This window comes from Plutella xylostella, chromosome 5 (genome assembly GCF_932276165.1).
Source record: "Plutella xylostella chromosome 5, ilPluXylo3.1, whole genome shotgun sequence".
In the NCBI taxonomy this organism is placed as follows: domain Eukaryota; kingdom Metazoa; phylum Arthropoda; class Insecta; order Lepidoptera; family Plutellidae; genus Plutella; species Plutella xylostella.
In genome coordinates this window covers 10264614-10281397 of record NC_063985.1, presented here as the reverse complement: position 1 = coordinate 10281397, position 16784 = coordinate 10264614, and the positions used below count along the sequence as shown (strand labels likewise).

At 38.2% G+C, this 16784-nt stretch overlaps 3 protein-coding genes across 3 annotated transcripts in view; 2 read left to right on the top strand and 1 right to left on the bottom strand.

Annotated features, from left to right (window-relative positions):
- LOC105387122 (carbonic anhydrase 1) overlaps positions 1-9335 on the top strand; it is a 29027-nt gene extending 19692 nt beyond the window's left edge. The window contains exons 3-5 of the mRNA XM_011557805.3: positions 3307-3524; positions 6411-6632; positions 8439-9335. Coding sequence (XP_011556107.1) covers positions 3307-3524; positions 6411-6632; positions 8439-8567 — 569 coding nt within the window. The 3' untranslated portion in view covers positions 8568-9335. The remainder of the gene's footprint in view (positions 1-3306; positions 3525-6410; positions 6633-8438) is intronic.
- Positions 9336-9653: 318 nt separating this feature from the next.
- Positions 9654-13593, bottom strand: LOC105387123. The gene is made up of 4 exons (XM_011557807.3): positions 13319-13593; positions 12694-12865; positions 11895-12042; positions 9654-11680 (listed from the first exon to the last, which is right to left on the bottom strand). Exons 1-4 carry the CDS (start codon positions 13425-13427, stop codon positions 11075-11077), a joined length of 1035 nt encoding a protein of 344 aa, XP_011556109.3. The 5' UTR covers positions 13428-13593; the 3' UTR covers positions 9654-11074.
- An 893-nt stretch (positions 13594-14486) lies between these two features.
- The window catches only part of LOC105387142 (histone-lysine N-methyltransferase, H3 lysine-79 specific), a 29081-nt gene continuing 26783 nt past the window's right edge, over positions 14487-16784 (top strand). The window contains exons 1-2 of the mRNA XM_048633236.1: positions 14487-14718; positions 16435-16475. Coding sequence (XP_048489193.1) covers positions 14632-14718; positions 16435-16475 — 128 coding nt within the window. The 5' untranslated portion in view covers positions 14487-14631. The remainder of the gene's footprint in view (positions 14719-16434; positions 16476-16784) is intronic.

Here is a 16784-nt window from a genome sequence, read left to right as displayed (position 1 = left end):
GCTCGTATCATTCCTTCACATGACCGAACGTTGCAGCCGTTAGTGGCTCGTTCCTTCATAGTCGCTTCCATGGCCAAAATTGCTCCTCGGGCCTATAACTATCATTTGAACGTGCCCAAATGGCATGCCGCAAGTGAGTTCTGTATATTTTATATTTTATTCAACCTGGATCTGGATGACATCGCTGAATCCTGGCTCGCTACCAAACGGATATGACACAATGATGGGTGCAGCAGGAATAATAATCGTATGGATCGATTGTTCATTGTTTTGCTATGAAAGCACCTGAGGTTCTGTCTCCTCATCTAATTTAAAAGGATAACTCAGTTCAGGAAGCTTACACCGTGTCATATTTATTTTGTTTCGCTTCAGTAAAATTACACCAGCGTGACTGTAACACGTGCGTAAAAGACTGATACGATCCTTCGCCTCCTATTAGCCTTATCGTAAAGCATCAGTTCAATTTGCCATTTACAGCAATTACTTCGTGCGTGCACATCTCTCTGTGAGTACTTCGTGTTCCCTCCACAAGTAATGGGTCACTTCGCCCACGCCGATCGATCAGCGACTGCCTCTATGACCGTTTAGCTTCAATCAACATTGAATCGCCTGTCTGGAGAATCGCTTCACGCACGCGACTGTATCGTATTTGCGCACATGGTCTACTCTTGTTTACCTATCGTTTATCACATTTTACACATTTGCTAACCGGTTTTTTACCTAACAACCTATTTCAATAAATATAAGACAACAATAGCGTGTCGCCCACTATAAAAGTCGATGAGATAAGCCCCAATTAGACAAAGAACAAATTGGAGTATTGTTGCAATTACTGCAAAAGCATTTTAATTTGCAATAGGGAAACTTTAATCTGCAAAAGATCTGGATAAAGTTACTGAAGTTAGAGTACCTGCTGTAATAATCGTAAACGAAGACTACAGTCAGTCACGTGAGGAAGTAGGATCTAACCATATAGAGTTTGTGGAATCTTGCCTTCCTTACTCTTACTACTGGTCTGGGCCAGATAGCCCAATACATATCTGATCCTCTTTACAAGTAATTCCCACCCTCGGTCCTCGGTGCACATTCTTGGTCCGGTGTGGAGGCCGGAAGCGCACACTTGCTTGGTGTATTCGCCACAGTGGATTAACTTGCATTAATATCGCCATTAGCGGTGTTCCCCTCCCGATGAGTCATCCCAAGTAACATTTTTGGTTTTAAAAAGGTTTTGAAAAGGTTCTAGAACCTTTGTATGGAAATCAACTCGTGAGACTTAGAAGGCTCGATAACCTTATATTAACCTTATATTAACCTCCTCAGTGCAAAAAGGGCCCACGTTTTAGAACCTTTCTGAGAGCTACAGCAAAACCTATAGCTCAAACCCAGAACCTTTTGAACAACTTACACAGAACCTAAATAAAACCTTCACAACCTTAATTTAACGTTAACATAACCTTGGAAGACAGCTTTTAAGTTCTAAATTAGTTCTGGATGTAACTCTTCTATAACTTGAAACATATTTGATGGATATTTGTAATGCCTTCCCAGGACTCTCGGGTCTTAAAATGTTTCTGTGTAAGATTTTATAATAATTATAATAAATGGCGCCATTACCTGACACTTTCCAAGACTCAAAATGGCTAACTTGTAAGTGTTGTATTAATACAAAATATAGTAAGTAGTTAGGCTGAAGTCAGGAAATATGAAAACCTTGTGCGACTAGCACTTTATTGTGATACTTTCAGATAATAGTTCTGTATACGTGACGGGCCTTTTGTAAATGATAAATTTGAAGATATTTTAATTAAAAAAAATAGATAAAATTTTATGTTTGGTGTAAATTTATATTAGAAATAAAAGTACTGTCTATATAAAAAAACATATATTTGGAATAGTATAGGAAACGCTACTGAATTTTCCCTTATTAATTAAAATGTAGCTTTTTGTTAAGTTTTTTTTTTTATTTCAGTGAAAAAATATGGCGGCCGTTAGGAAATTACTAAAAAGCATTAAACATATTTTGAGGATGCCTCTAAAGCTTTAAAATATTCTTGTAGGACTTAAGTCATGCCTTTAGCTCATAGCCAGTGCTTAATGCTTTTGTTTTTCACCAAGTAGTCCTAATTTGTTTGCCTAGACAACTCTTATCAACCTAAAGGTTTAAGATAGGTTTTAAAAAATACTTATAAGTAATTTAAATATTCCATAACTTTATGGTTGTATCAAGGTTAAAAATTTAACCTTAAGCTCTCACTTTAGCATTAATGCTAGCTTTTCTAGAAGTAAATCAGGAGTCTACGACAACTATAAGATCCTAGAACTATATACTCCTGAAATACATGTTAAAATAACGTTAATATAAACTCTTATCAGCAGCTACAAGGATGTATTAATAAACAATTACTTTTAGGACTTAGTAATCATTCTCAAGTACTCAATATGACCAGATAGCAAAGCATTAACCTTTTCACAACCCTTATAAAACCTAAAGGCATTTCTTACAACCTAAGCTCGAATGAAATGTTACTTGGGATAGCTGCTTCCCGTTGCCACATGCGAAATGTAAGCAAATGCACGCGACTGAGCTGTTACGATTCGGGAATTTTGGGGGACTTATCTAGATTTACATATTTACAAATCAGTACACAATGATTCATACACCTAGTCACTCACTGCAAACGTGAAGAAGATTTAGGAACATAACGGAAACTTGTTGACAGTTTCACGTCCATTGGTCATTTCAGAGGAAGCTGTAAATGAGGTCCAATCACTGAGAATTACTGACCTAAAGACAGGATCTTCAACTCGTCAAGATGTCCAGCGGACCACGCGCGGAGACACTCACGTGGACATTTACGACCTCTCCAGTGTAATGACTTCTATTGTGGCTGTTAGTCACTTTTCACGGCATTGTTTGCCAACACTCACTCAATGGGCACAATAACCACGTCAGTCATAATAAAATCACATGATTTGATGCAAATAAGGTGCATAAATGGATTCAGTATTACATCCAATAGAGTTCGCGCTGCAATGCCGTTTTGCACATGAAACGAAAGTGATTTATCCGTGGATTCCGTAATCGCTATCTCATTCTTCTTAGCGTATCGGTGACAAACAAGACAGGTAGATCAGCTTTTGCGTTGTCACCGTGGTGAGAGGATTCGTCGTCAGACCGGTAGGTACCAACAGTTGATAAGTCACTCGGTGAGGTCCCCCTCCTACACCCCACCCAGTATTCGCAATGCTCTAACCTCAAGCTCAAATCCACCACCATCACCAATTAACCATGCCCATTAATTCCAGAGCTCCGCGGCGGCCCTCTCGGCGATGACGTCTACAAGCTGCAGCAGTGGCACTGCCATTGGGGCGCCGTCAACGGGGAGGGCTCCGAACACACCGTGGACGGAAGACCCTTCTCCGGCGAGCTGCATCTCGTGCACTGGAACACCTCCAAGTACAACAGCTTTGAGGAGGCGGCCGGCCAATATGATGGACTGGCTGTACTGGGAGTTCTGCTTGAGGTATGTGGAAATATATGTAACCTCTTTTTTCCGAAATTAGACACAATTGAAATTGGATTATGACTTGGAGGGATCCGGGTTTTCCAAAGTTAAAGACAATGCACGAACTCAGATCGTGATAGAGTCCATTGCAGGACATTATGGATCCACAGACTGGAAGGGTTATGCCGTGATCTCCACGCTTTCTGTTTGAACTTTTGGTGGGGTGGGGTTGCTAAGGTTGCTGAAGTGAGGAGGAAACCCGTGCCTTTTGTCAACTATCTTTAAAAGTAAATCTTAACTTTGAGAGTATAGTTTTGGGATTGATGGCTTTATTATTCAAAAATTTAATGTTACGTGCATCTGGTTAAACTTGTTATGAATTGTAATTCTGAACAATAAATCAAATGTTTTTTCTGTCTGATCTAAACCAGTCACCTAATGACAAATGTAACTTCTGTGCCACATGTGAACCTTAGTTAACTGGATCGCAAACTTGACCAATTAATCTCAATGCGTAACTGTCACATTAAATCACCTACCTACTACCAAGAACTAGAACCGTTGTGAAGGACTAACAGAGATAATGTGACATATATTCATACATTAGTATTGGCACTGCAATATTTTATTGTACTTAGGTGTTTGATTTACGAGCATAGTTAAAGTCGTAAAGAGGCGCAACCATTTATGAGCTAGATTCGTTGCGTAGGTATAAATAAATCTTGCTAGGTCTTCCTTCCTGGGAAAGGTGGCCCTAAACTTTATTATCTATTTAGCTAGCACTAAGGTGTGTAATAGATGTCTTGTGGCTAGTTAACTAAAGTCTTCCCACGCAATAAAATATACAAGCAATAAGTGAGAACGAACAAATAACAGGGAGTGCGCGCAATTCCACTGTTGCAGATGATACTCGAATGGGGTGCAATTTCAGCTTTATAGCGTCCTCGTCCGTAATAACACAAATAACTATAAAGATAGGAATGAGTTAAGTGAATAAGGAAAATAATTGACTACCTAGAAGATCATAAAAATATAATAAAACAAGAGACGAAATGTTTTGCGTTGAAATGATCTCACGCACAGAGATGCGCGGCATTCGATCCCCGCGCGTAACTCTACGCCTGGCTGATTGAGAATTTCCGCTAAATTGTTAGCTCACTGCGATTTTCGCCTAATACCGTATGTACAGAATAGTGAGCAAGCAATTTAATGGCTCTCTCCACTACCACTAGCTCGCGACGCACAACTTTCTCTCTCCATTCGGATAATGGCCGCGCGGCTTTTTGCGGCAGTGACAAAACACAACACAAACCAAACGGTATAGTGAGTTCAGCCTTGTCCCTCGACCCCAATCACCAGCTCCTTTATGCCAATCTAATAGAGGTCATTATTCTTCAAAGCTGATGGGTCTTTTTTGTTAAACGCAAGGACTTAAAGGAGGCGCTCCGAACCGGTTCGGTCCTGATACAATATCCAGAGAGGAAATAATCGTTTGTTCTAAAGATCAACTTTGAACTGGGTAAACATAATGATAGGGTTAAGTTATTTAAAGGTGAAACCGTAAGACAGAGCGATGTGCAAATTAGTTTAGTTGCATCACAGAAGCCGGCTAAGTTCAGTAACAACACAATCCTTTTAGGAGTGGTACGAATGATACCAAGTGCAGTCCACACCACACATACACTCGTAGAAGATTCGTATTGGGCGCTGTAAATATAAACTATAAATGCCGGCTTCCTCTTGTTGTTACTGAAAGGTTAACAATATTAGGCCAACACACGATTACACGTTGTTTCCGATAGTTACGCCAATGGTTAAGGATTTATGATTTTCCCTATTGCCTTGTTAAAATCTAAATAAAAGCGGAAAATATAATAAGGTATATGAAATAGTTTAGCACCGAGGAAAATGTAAAAGAGGCATGCCCATTGCCCAAATGCCCATGCGTGAACACGAAATAAGTTTGTAGATAGGTATAAGTATTCATAGTTAAATTTTATCTTGATCCTGAAACACCTACAGGGTATTGTGAAGGGTTGTTTGTGGTTGTGGACCTTCTATTTACCTAAGTGGGTACTAAATAATGTAAATATATTATTTGAATCTATTAGTCTAAGTTGTCTGAGCAAGTGTGTCAGTTACCGACCACGAGCCGATTCAGAATACAATGGCATTAAATTATCATCGCGTTTATGCAGTAAACAACGCCGTTACCAACCCAATACATAATGCATTCACGGAATATTGCGATAGCGAGAGAATAAAAATATACCGAATTATTATTGACGAGATGCGAGTGCTGAAATACATGCATAAACCATGTACTTACTTAGTAACTTAAATTATCTCGTGCCTACCACAATACCTAGTTATATTATGTAATAGTGGCATCAGTTCAACGAGGTACCTGCCTCACTTACACTGAATTATAAATTTAAATTGTATTTTTTTCTTTCTCGGTAGGTACTGTGGCATGATATTAGCGGCCGTAAATCAATTATCTGCCTAATTAAAACAGGCAAACTACTTTGCAATCCGAAAATAAACTGAATATACTGAATAACCTATGAATACAATGTTGCAAGTTTATCGAACTTCATTAACAACATTGGGTTCTCGCTAATTGTCAAAAGTTAGATTTCTTCTTTCCCTTGTGCAAAAAATGGTGTGAACAATGGGCTAATCCATCTCCATCAATTACATGCAACAGCAACAGGTTATCATTTTAGTGAATACCACGATAAAACAACTTATCCAGACCAGCCTGTCCTCGGCCTTACTCGCCCAGCCAACCGTCTACCTGTCTAAAAAGGTTCGATTCAACTGGAGGACGTTCCACGCTCGTTTTCCCTCTTTCAATGCACAATTCTGACAAGCCCTAACTACCCTCATTTCTCCTTCCAGGTGGGCGACAAGCACGAAGAGCTAGACAAAGTGGTCCGCCTTCTCCCATACATCACTCACAAAGGAGACAAGGTCACCATGATAGAGCCAGTAGACCCGGCCAAGCTGCTGCCGGGCAAGATCGCCTATTGGACGTACCCGGGGTCGTTGACCACGCCCCCGTGCACTGAATCCGTCACGTGGATCCTGTTCAAGACGCCGGTGCAGGTGTCTGCTGATCAGGTATGTTGGGGTGGATGGTGAAGAGGTGCTGAATGCTAGTGAAGAGTTGAAAATGATGCATGAGTGTTTATGTTGAGGCTACGTCCTCAGTGGGCAAAATGTTCACCAGTTTGGTACTAGGCGCGCTTAACGCAGCAAATTGCGTAGACTGAGCGCAAAACTCACTAGACTGTGATGGGCTTCCTAGGTACCTAGTCGATCGCTAGCAAAATTTACTATGGGTAGAAGTTAGGTACAAAGTACTTATTAAAAAAATAAGTAACAATTATTTTAGCGCGGGAAATGAAGGGGTAAGATTAGTTTTCCATAAGAGCAGTAGAGTGGAAACTCAGTTAAAAAATACAGGAAAATCCTTGACCACAGGTTATTGCGTTACTTTATGGTTTGCGCACTTTTTATCCTCTCAACTAATGAACTTCAACTATCTTCGCTTAGGTAAAGTCATCTATACGTAATATACTTACCTACCTAATATACAATAGCTAGAGCAAAACAAAGCATAGCTTTTGTTCACATGTATAACTGTATGTTATTTAGATCCAATTACTTAGGTAAATAGCACAGAGTACTTTGTGGTAAATACTTTATAAACCTACATGCTAGCGAGATATATTCCAAGCGTTGAAGTAAATACGAAGTTACATGGACGCCTGAACTATACCCATTTATCTCTCAGATCTCGGCATGCTGTTACATAAGGAGGTAAATAATTACAATAATTACTGGCAGTCTATGCTTCACGGCACCATGACTAAGCGACCAACTGAGTGAAACAGATTTCTGTAAAATTAAATGAAGAAGGTACTTACTTTATAAAGAAAATACCTGCGTAATAATTGCTACTAATATATAACAATGTATACTTACAAACATACCTACATACAATACATACATAATTATAATAACGAGTCTCAGAATCACACATTTTATCAATTAATGGTTTCTCATTCAGCTACATTTTCATACACATAACACATATCGATATATTATGTAAATGGCAAAGTATAGCCTAACCGCTTAATTTGTTTATACCGGTTTGATTAGGTTTTTTATGCATTTTCAGACGCACCCGTACACTTCTGAGCATGTCGTATGCGTATCTGTGTATGTTGTTCTCAACATTTTGTATTTTTTATCAAATAAATAAATTTCCGAAATCGGCGACTAAACGTTACAACTACCGACTACGCCATTTTCAAAATACAAACCGGTATCTACCAACTTGTTCCGAAGGTCGTCTCGGGCATGTATTTAGTAAACAGTCGGTTTGTAAATATTGGCATTTACCTATCAGCCTTTTATACAGGACATGAATCAGTCTATTATACAGAACCTGAAACACAACGTGTTTCACTATGTTATTATTATACCTACCTATCACATGTATGGGTCAGTGCATAATTACCTACCTACTTACCTACCTTGATAGTTCAGAGTGAATAGAGAAATATACTTCAGAGTGAATAGAGAAAATATATAGACACGGAAATCTAGATAGGTAGACATACCTGCAGGTACTCCTCTTGTGCCTAAAATCCAAACTGTAGAACCCAAGTAGAATCTAAGTGAAGCTCAATGTATGTAACCACTCTTTGATTTAACTTTAACTCCATGCATAATGTCAGAAACTTACCGCTAGAGGCGCTGACTCAGCTACTTTAGTCAAAGTTTACTTTGTTGTATAGCGTTTTCAACTACCTAATAACCTGCTGAAAGTAGAAAACGTATGTTTTCACCGGCACACATCCACAAAATACTCCAAGCAAAAAACAACAGCTATTCAACCGCATCGTCTTTCTATTCCAGTTGGCGACGATGCGCAAGCTACGCTGCGGCGAGGCTACCGCCATGGAGGCCATGGAGCTGCTTCACAACTACCGGCCCACGCTGCCGCTCGGCAACCGCGACCTGCGCGACTACACGCACGGGAACTAGCCACCAACAGCCACAGACATGCGACCTCCATAGTGGAAGACCTCGGAATAAGGCAGCTACCAACCTGCTTGGTTGGACGACGCCAAGGAGCCCGCATTACTCGTAGTTCGACACATGCGACCTCTTTAGTGGAAGACCTCGGATTAAGGCAGCTACCAAGCAGGTCCAAGCCAAGGAGTTCGCATCACTCGTTTAAAATAGTTTTGCTCGTGTGTGTTTGTGGTAGCTAATGCGATGTAGTTCCCCGTTTGGGATCTGTCGGCGATCAACCGCATAATACAGGGTATTACTAACCTCGTATCCGATTGAACACTCGAAAGACTGATCTTGTTGAAGATTAGAGGGATTTCTTTCGTGGCAGCTGGTGTCTGGCATGTTTTAAACGCGACGTAAATTGAACGTAGTTATAGGAGATTGTAACCTCAAAGATATTATTTATGTGACAGGGCGGTCTTGATTTCAAACGCATTTTTATTTGTAGCGTTTTTAAAAGCATTGCGTTTGAAAATTAGTCATCTCTATGAGATAGAAGTACGGTGCAATATTCAAATGCTTTGTGATAAGAATTGCGTTGTATCCACATTATTTAATAGGTGTTGAAGTGCCTTATAGATGTTAACTTGGCGACTCTATACATGTCAAGTTAGACGATCTCGACTGAGTTACTGCTCGTAATCTCAACTGTAGGTGGCAGTCATTCATGCATAGCTATTGAACCTGCCTGGGTACTTAGATGTACATATTCACCAGCATGTAGATGTAAAACAATTAAATTTTAATGTATGGCACTCAAAAAAGAACTTAAAATTCAGGGTAAGTAAAAAAAATGTGTGGTAGTATTTTATTAGTGACCCACCGGCGGCTGGCCAATGTATCCGTCTTACTGAGCAACTTACTTTATGGGCCTACTAAATTGTTAAGTCGCTAACTTTAGTATGGAACATATTTTTCTCTAGCGATTTCGAAGTTAGACGCATAATGATAGTGGCTCAGTATGTCGAATAAATTAACCTTCTCGTCGGGAATTTCATTGATAAAACCCGACCCTGTATTTAGTGCAACTGAAAGTATTTTATGTTCTTTTTCGAGTTGCACGTAACAAAAAATATATGTTATATTTGTATAGTAGCGTCTAGAACAATATTATTGTAGTGATATTAGGTTTGTGCATTAAATACTTATAAACCCTGTGCCTCGTCTGTTAGAGATGCAGTTATGTTAACTGTGTCATTTTATGCTTAACTTTTAATTAATGATAACTATTGTACCAACTGTTTTGATGTGTTTAGTGATTGTTATAATTATTCAGCTTGACATAAGAAATATAGTACAATATAATAAGAACTACGGATTTTCATTTAACTCAACTTTTTAACAAATTAGTAGGTACTTAGTAGGAAAGTTATAATAAACCAAATTATATAATGAAATACAACTTTATTCAATATTATACAAAAGCGTTTTCGATTACTAAATGCCAACTTACACATAATTCCATATTTAATTTATTGTTACGGCAAAATTATCTTAATTGTCTTTTATGGGTAAAAAAATATTTGATTTGTTCATTACTCTATGACTAGAATTAGTAATTAGTTCAAATAAATTAATAATCTCTTTCGTCGAATATAAAAGTTTAAAAACTAATTGGTACAAGAAAACCCAGTTAGTTATAGGTATAAAACTGGTAAATATTATTTCATTCTTAATTCTTAACTATTCTTGAATATAAATTAAATTTTCAGAACTAACTACTCCGACATTTTACTAGTGGTTTCGAGTTCGAGGCAAATCGACATAGCATTGTTTTTTTTCAATAAATATAATGGTCTATCGATAATTTATAAAGATTCATAGAAAAATATTGTCTCTCTTGGCAGGATCATCATTTTACAATGACATAAAATAGTAATACTAAAGTAAGTTCGACTATCGTTAAATCGAGACATGGTAAGTACCTATGATATATTTTTTACTTTCCCCGTTTTAATTGCATTTTACATAATGCGCCAAATTCATGAATGCTATTAGTAAATTTATGTAACATAATAATTTAAAGTTTAGGGTAAAACATGCCGCCTATTCTCGTTTACAATCGCGTAACTAAACTTATAAAAACTTGCTAACTTGGGTCTTACGACTAATATCTAGGTCTTAGGGCAGATCTAGGACAAACCGCAGGGTACTAGAACATCACCGCGGGTTTAAGTGCCTAACTTTAAATTGGCGTGTTTGAGTTCACTAGGCGAGTTAATTCAGAAAAAGAAACGAACCTATTGGATGTACCTATACAAATTATACTAAGTAGGAAATGCAATGGATAAAGTTCCAATATTTGATAAAGTTTAGTGAAGGTTCTAAATGCTAAGATTTTCAAATATTAATCACGAAGTCCAGCAAGCCAATGTAATAGTGATGTTTTTGTACTATATAAAAACAATAAAAAAATATCAATTCCAATTAATCTTACCGAGGTGGGATACAACAAGCGTAGGCTGTGTTTAAAACTAAAACTTAATAAGATCTTCTTCACTGGCAAGGGAGGGGGTTGCTTGACTACTTAAGGGTAAGTTGGGTTCTTCCCTCCGCGTATGTTTAGGGGAGGGGCGCCGGCGCGGCGGCAACGTCGGCGCATCGTCTAGAATGCCCGTAGTACCTAGATATTTACCTTTTTCCACCAAATTTTTGACCTCTTCGCTGCCCTCTGCCCTCCTAGCGGCTGGTGACAGCTTCACCCTGACAGGTGGGCTCGGGGCCGCCCGGGAATACGCTGGCCTAGTATCGAATATCGAGTCACTCGGCTTTGCAGTACCGTTACCAAGTGCTGAGGTCTTACTGCGTTCTAGCGAGAAGTTTTGATTTGACCTCAAAAGCTCCCGTTGGGCGGTTTTGTCTGTCTGTTCCGTGTAGAACCTGGACTGTGGGGATCCGTTGCTGAAGTAGCGGTGCGCCTGCACGTCCGACTTGCTCCGCTCGAGGGTGAAGGCGCTGTTGGTGTGCAGGTGGCAGGAGAAGGAGCTGGTGTTGACGGAGCACGCCGGGACGGTGGAGAATGGTATCGCTGGAGCCCACAGGCAAGCACCGTCGTTCCTTGGCACCAGTATTAGGGGGTCCTGGAAAGGGATAAAGGTTTCATTTAATATTCATGCTTTTCTCTTCCCACTCTTATCAAAGATTAATCCTGAAGGTTATCCACACTGACAGTGTGTGTGAGTATAAATAAGTTAGCAAAAATTAGGTTTTGAACTTCTTTTTTGATAAACCTTTATCAGGCAACAGTAAAAAAACAAAAACAAATGCACAAACTTGTATGTATGTTTTATGTACCTTTCCAGTAATAGAGTATATTTTTGACTGCAGCGTGTGCAGACGACTTCGCAGATACTCGTAGGAGCACTCTCTGAGCTTCATGACCCACTGCACCACATTGTCTTCACTGCGCGCCGCAAACTGATGCCTCTTCTCCGGCTCATCACTGGAAATACATTATAATAATAATGTTTAACTATCAGTATGCTCAGGGTTTCTCTAAGGACCACATGAAATGAGTTGAGGAAGCTCAAATAACCAACATAGGTCTTAAAATCTACAAGCTAAAGTGGCAGTGGGCACTCAGTATATGAAGGGTAAACAAGTTCTTAAATGAAGACTACATGCAGACATGTGTAGCATACAACATCCTGCTGCCTGCTGGACAAGTAGCTGGTAGTGGATAGTGACTGGATGAGAAAGGCATTTATTTTAGGCAGTTGTATTGTATGAAGTACATTATAATTAGTTGGGACTAGTTTTGGTGGAATTGTGTTGGTTCTTTATTTTTTGCACTCTACTACATTCTGCTCCCTGTACCTCCTGCAGGTTGACTGGTAGAAAATGCTTTTAGCATGAAGTCCACCTTTTTGTACATCATTACTTTAGTATACTGTGCAATAAAATAATGAATTAATAAAGGCAGAGGACATAGCGTAGTGATAGTCTGGACAGCTGTGTCTCATTATGTATTTTGACATGTATACATTAAGCTTTTAAATGGAATGCAATTCTATCTATGATATGAATTAGTCTATTGTAGAGTATAATACATTCAATTATTATAAAAATCAAAATCAATGTCATAAGAACTTACATAAAAGATATTGAAAATGAGAATGAAATGCTTTGGCCATGCTCCATCTGAATTGAAGAGTTTTCCATAACAAACACGCCAGCTGGGCTGCGGGTGTCAAATTTGCCCAATTCACTTATTTTAAAGTAGAATAAATAGTTCTTTACCAGTCGAAACCATCTTTCCTTGAAAACTGAAACAGATAGATACAAATATTAATTATTAGATATTTGTAATTCTATTATTGGTTACTATTGTAACTTCATTTCATTTAAAATATTATCACGACCCATTACGGGTCGTGATAATATTTTAATCTAAAATATTAGTCATTTTAAAATATTAGTCAAGCTATAAATAATCTACTAAACTTGGTTGAGCTGTGTTACACTATGTAAAACTGTACTAGTCAAGAATTAAGGTTTTGAAGGAAGGATTTAGGTTTTTTAAATGCACACTCCATAAGTGTGTGTTTCCTGTGGAGCACTGGTAGTTATACATTATACATAAAATCCAATAAACTTATTCTAACACAGCAAAGTCAAGAGAAACCTTTGTTTAACACAACAAGAGATTGTATTACTATAGCAGTATATTTTGTAAAAGATGCCCAATGACCACAAAGAGCACTAAGGCAGATAATTACCTGACTGATTACGATATCCAGCATTTGATATCTTCTTATAATTTAGCCTTCCTTCCATAACACAAGGTTGATCGCTCAGATGAGCAAGTTCACGAACGTTGCACTTCATTTTTAACACATTAATTTCTTCCTAATTCATATCCTTCCACAAAAAAACTCAGACTACATTCTAATACCTTTAGATTACTTAATTTTACTCTAATTTAATTAATTTGGCAAAGAATAATCATCAAAAAATAAATAATATAAAATATGAAAATGAAAATATTGACAGATGTGTCACACAGATCTGTCATAATATAATATTACCTACTCTGTGTCGTAAAATGTCAAAACGCAATTTAAGGTATCTGTGTGACAGTCACAGAGTAATATTTTATTGTCCCGAAAAGTCCGACGACGACGAAAAAGGACCCATGAAGGCAGGGACACATTATCGGACGAGGCTTAAGCTGCGTACAGACCGGGCTAACGAACGCCCAACGAACGCCAACGATGGATATTTATCAAACATAATACAGGGCAGATTGCAGCAACGAAGGTCAACGAAACCCGTTCGTTGGCGTTCGTTGGGCCGGTCTGTACGCAGCTTTACGGACGTGGCTATCAGCCGCGACTGATAAGTTTGCACGGTCCATCGGGACTGCTCGTGCCAGATCACTCTCGGACGTCTGAAAGCTGAAGGTCAGTTAAGTTCTGATAGACTAATATATTACTAGCGCAAGGACAGGGCCCAGGGCCAACCACTCAAGAAAATGCCACCCTTGCACTGGCCCATTAAGCTGCGTACAGACCAGCCCTATGAATGCCCAACGAACGCCCAACGGAGGATATTTATCATACATAATATAGGGCAGATTGCAGCAACGAAGGTCAATGAAACCCGTTAGTTGGCGTTCGTTTGGCCGCCGCTCTGTACGCAGCTTCAGGGTCAGTCGGCGCATCCTTTCTTTTGAAATCATTTAGTCTTTTTTTTATTTTCTACTCTTATTTGCCAGGCCGTAAATTCACGCTCTGGCGATGGCGTCGTCGCGTCGTCGTCGCGGTCGTGGACGCCGCGCCGTGGACGTCATGTCATGTGGCTTGTCATAGTGTTGTCTTCAGAATAAATATCAGATAAGCGTCAGGCAAGCCATTTTTTTCCAACTAGCAATACCGTAATCTGCCATATTGAAATATTTTTCAACATGGCGCTAGGTTGTGCAAAGTGTGTATGTGTGAAAGTGCAGTGAAATTATGTTAAATCAATCGTTATTATAAATATATTTAGTGATATAAGTGTTTAATGTGTGCTTTAATGCAGTGGTTTTCTTATGATGGCTTTGGATTTACGCCTGCATTCACCTGCAGGCGCGGAACCTGTTGTTTATACATGGCCCCTCACTTCGGGTCATGGCTCGGTAAGGATATCTCATATTCATAATTTAGTGGTTACCTTTGTATATACGCATTATTACTCTGATTTTCCAATGATTACGTAGCGTATAGATACGTTTGGGCTAAGTTTCTATGGCATGTAAACAAGGACACACTACTTCACGTGAAACAGGTCCCTCCAATTCTATTTTTATTATTGAATTTTCGTCATAATAAACGCACGTTAGCGATAAGTCTAACGAGGTTTATAAGTATGAATTGTTAATTTTATACGCTAGTTGTATTAGGCATTGTACCAACAACGTAATAGGGTTTCACGAATAGTGATAAGATTGGAGTTTGTCTCACGCGACTATTGCACCAAGAGTGTATTGACCTCATGTTTTGTCAAGGTGTCTGTTTTTTGTTGATAGATGAAGATGAGTAGGTATAACATTCTCGCTCTGAAACTCACTTTATCTATTCGTAAAGTAACTAAAGTTAGAGGTTAGTGTTGGAAGTGTCAAATCAAAACATAACCTTAGTATTTATGTCAAGTAATTTTATTACTCTGGTGTTGTTTTTGTACCAAAGAGATATAAAGATATTTAAGAAATCTGTTGGCCTGAATGATTCTTACTAACATAGCTATACATATAGCTTAATTCAATCGTAAAATATGAAAATAAGATAACATTTTGACAATAACAATACATATAAACATAACATTTTATATTATATCCCTTTGCTTATCCCATCATGTAGATTGCAAGTTCTTTTATATTCTTCAATAGTGTTTGAAAAGGATATCAGCTATTGTATTCAATAGACTTCACTAAAGTGCTGTAATACGGAACCTGTGGGCATAGATAAGTTAATAGGTTATCCCCGGGTTATAATCCAAATCACTTGGTTTGAACCCATTTTTACTGGTACAAATATTACTAAATAACTAGAAATGACAAACATAGCTTTTGCTATTTGGTTTTCACTAATGTAAATAGGATTTAACTGGCCAATATCCAGCAAATGGGTTATAATTATAACACAGGAAGTATCTCAAGTCTTTCTGAGTAAATAATTAATCAGAGAATAATGTATTTAAGAAGGTTGATGATATAAACACAAACTTATATGACAGTCATCATGAGAGATAAGTATCCACCCCCAAAAACACACTATCTTGAAAATTCCTTTGATGAGCAATATAAAACACAAATATTATTACATGCTCTTCACCTCATCAATCATTCACCTGTGACTCCTAGAATCAAACTGACCTGGGGTGGAAGCCAAGTAGAATTTGCACTTTGTCCGGGTCAAAGTTAAGCTGGGGCCAGATAATTGAGGCTCCACTGTAATTATGTCCACAACTACTGTTATGGTGTAACTACTGTTAAGGCATGTCTTTTGTAAATAAATAAATAAACTGTAATAAATTGCATATTATAATATATTGAATTTCATAACTACCCCTTATGCATGTACCATGCACACACTCTAGTTGGGTCATGATATCTTTTTTGCGTACTATACTGTATGTCATTCGGTATCTGTGTGATATACAGTATGTATCCAAAAATACTAGTGGATGATGATTAGGTAATTACAGTCTCCCATACAGATATCTGACCCCCATGTACATATTTCTAGGTTTACTGTATCTAGACAAATCTTAGTGTAAACTTGGCAGAGATTGCTGGTCTTTGTTAGTAGTTTCTATTGGTGAATACTTTCATAAGATGTGTTTTTAATTTCAGGACAAACACGACGGCGCCTTGGAAATAGTAGAAACAATAAGGTTAGTTTTAAACATACCACTTTTTTTTCTGTAGGTATAAAAAGAAGATGTAACCATGTGATACAGGATGAAATGGTATAAAGAGCTATAAAGCAATCATCTACACAACTAAATACCTACTTACAATGATTGAAAAATATGAATCTTTCTATGCCTATAAAGTTGGTTGACAATAGCAGTTACTCTACCATTTCCAGATAAAAATGTAACATTACAATTTACATACAGGCTGCTTGAAAAAATACAGAAAACAGTATCTCATACATTTCTCTAAATATGCTGCACTGTTACGTAGCGGGCCAGTTGGTG

Excerpts from the sequence above, each read along its gene's own strand:
- LOC105387123 (XM_011557807.3), bottom strand. The coding sequence starts at position 13,427 with ATGAAGTGCAACGTTCGTGAACTTGCTCATCTGAGCGATCAACCTTGT. Across the intron at positions 12,866-13,318 it reads TGGATATCGTAATCAGTCAG|TTTTCAAGGAAAGATGGTTT; the intron begins GTAATTATCTGC and ends TATCTGTTTCAG. Across the intron at positions 11,681-11,894 it reads TATACTCTATTACTGGAAAG|GACCCCCTAATACTGGTGCC; the intron begins GTACATAAAACA and ends ATCCCTTTCCAG.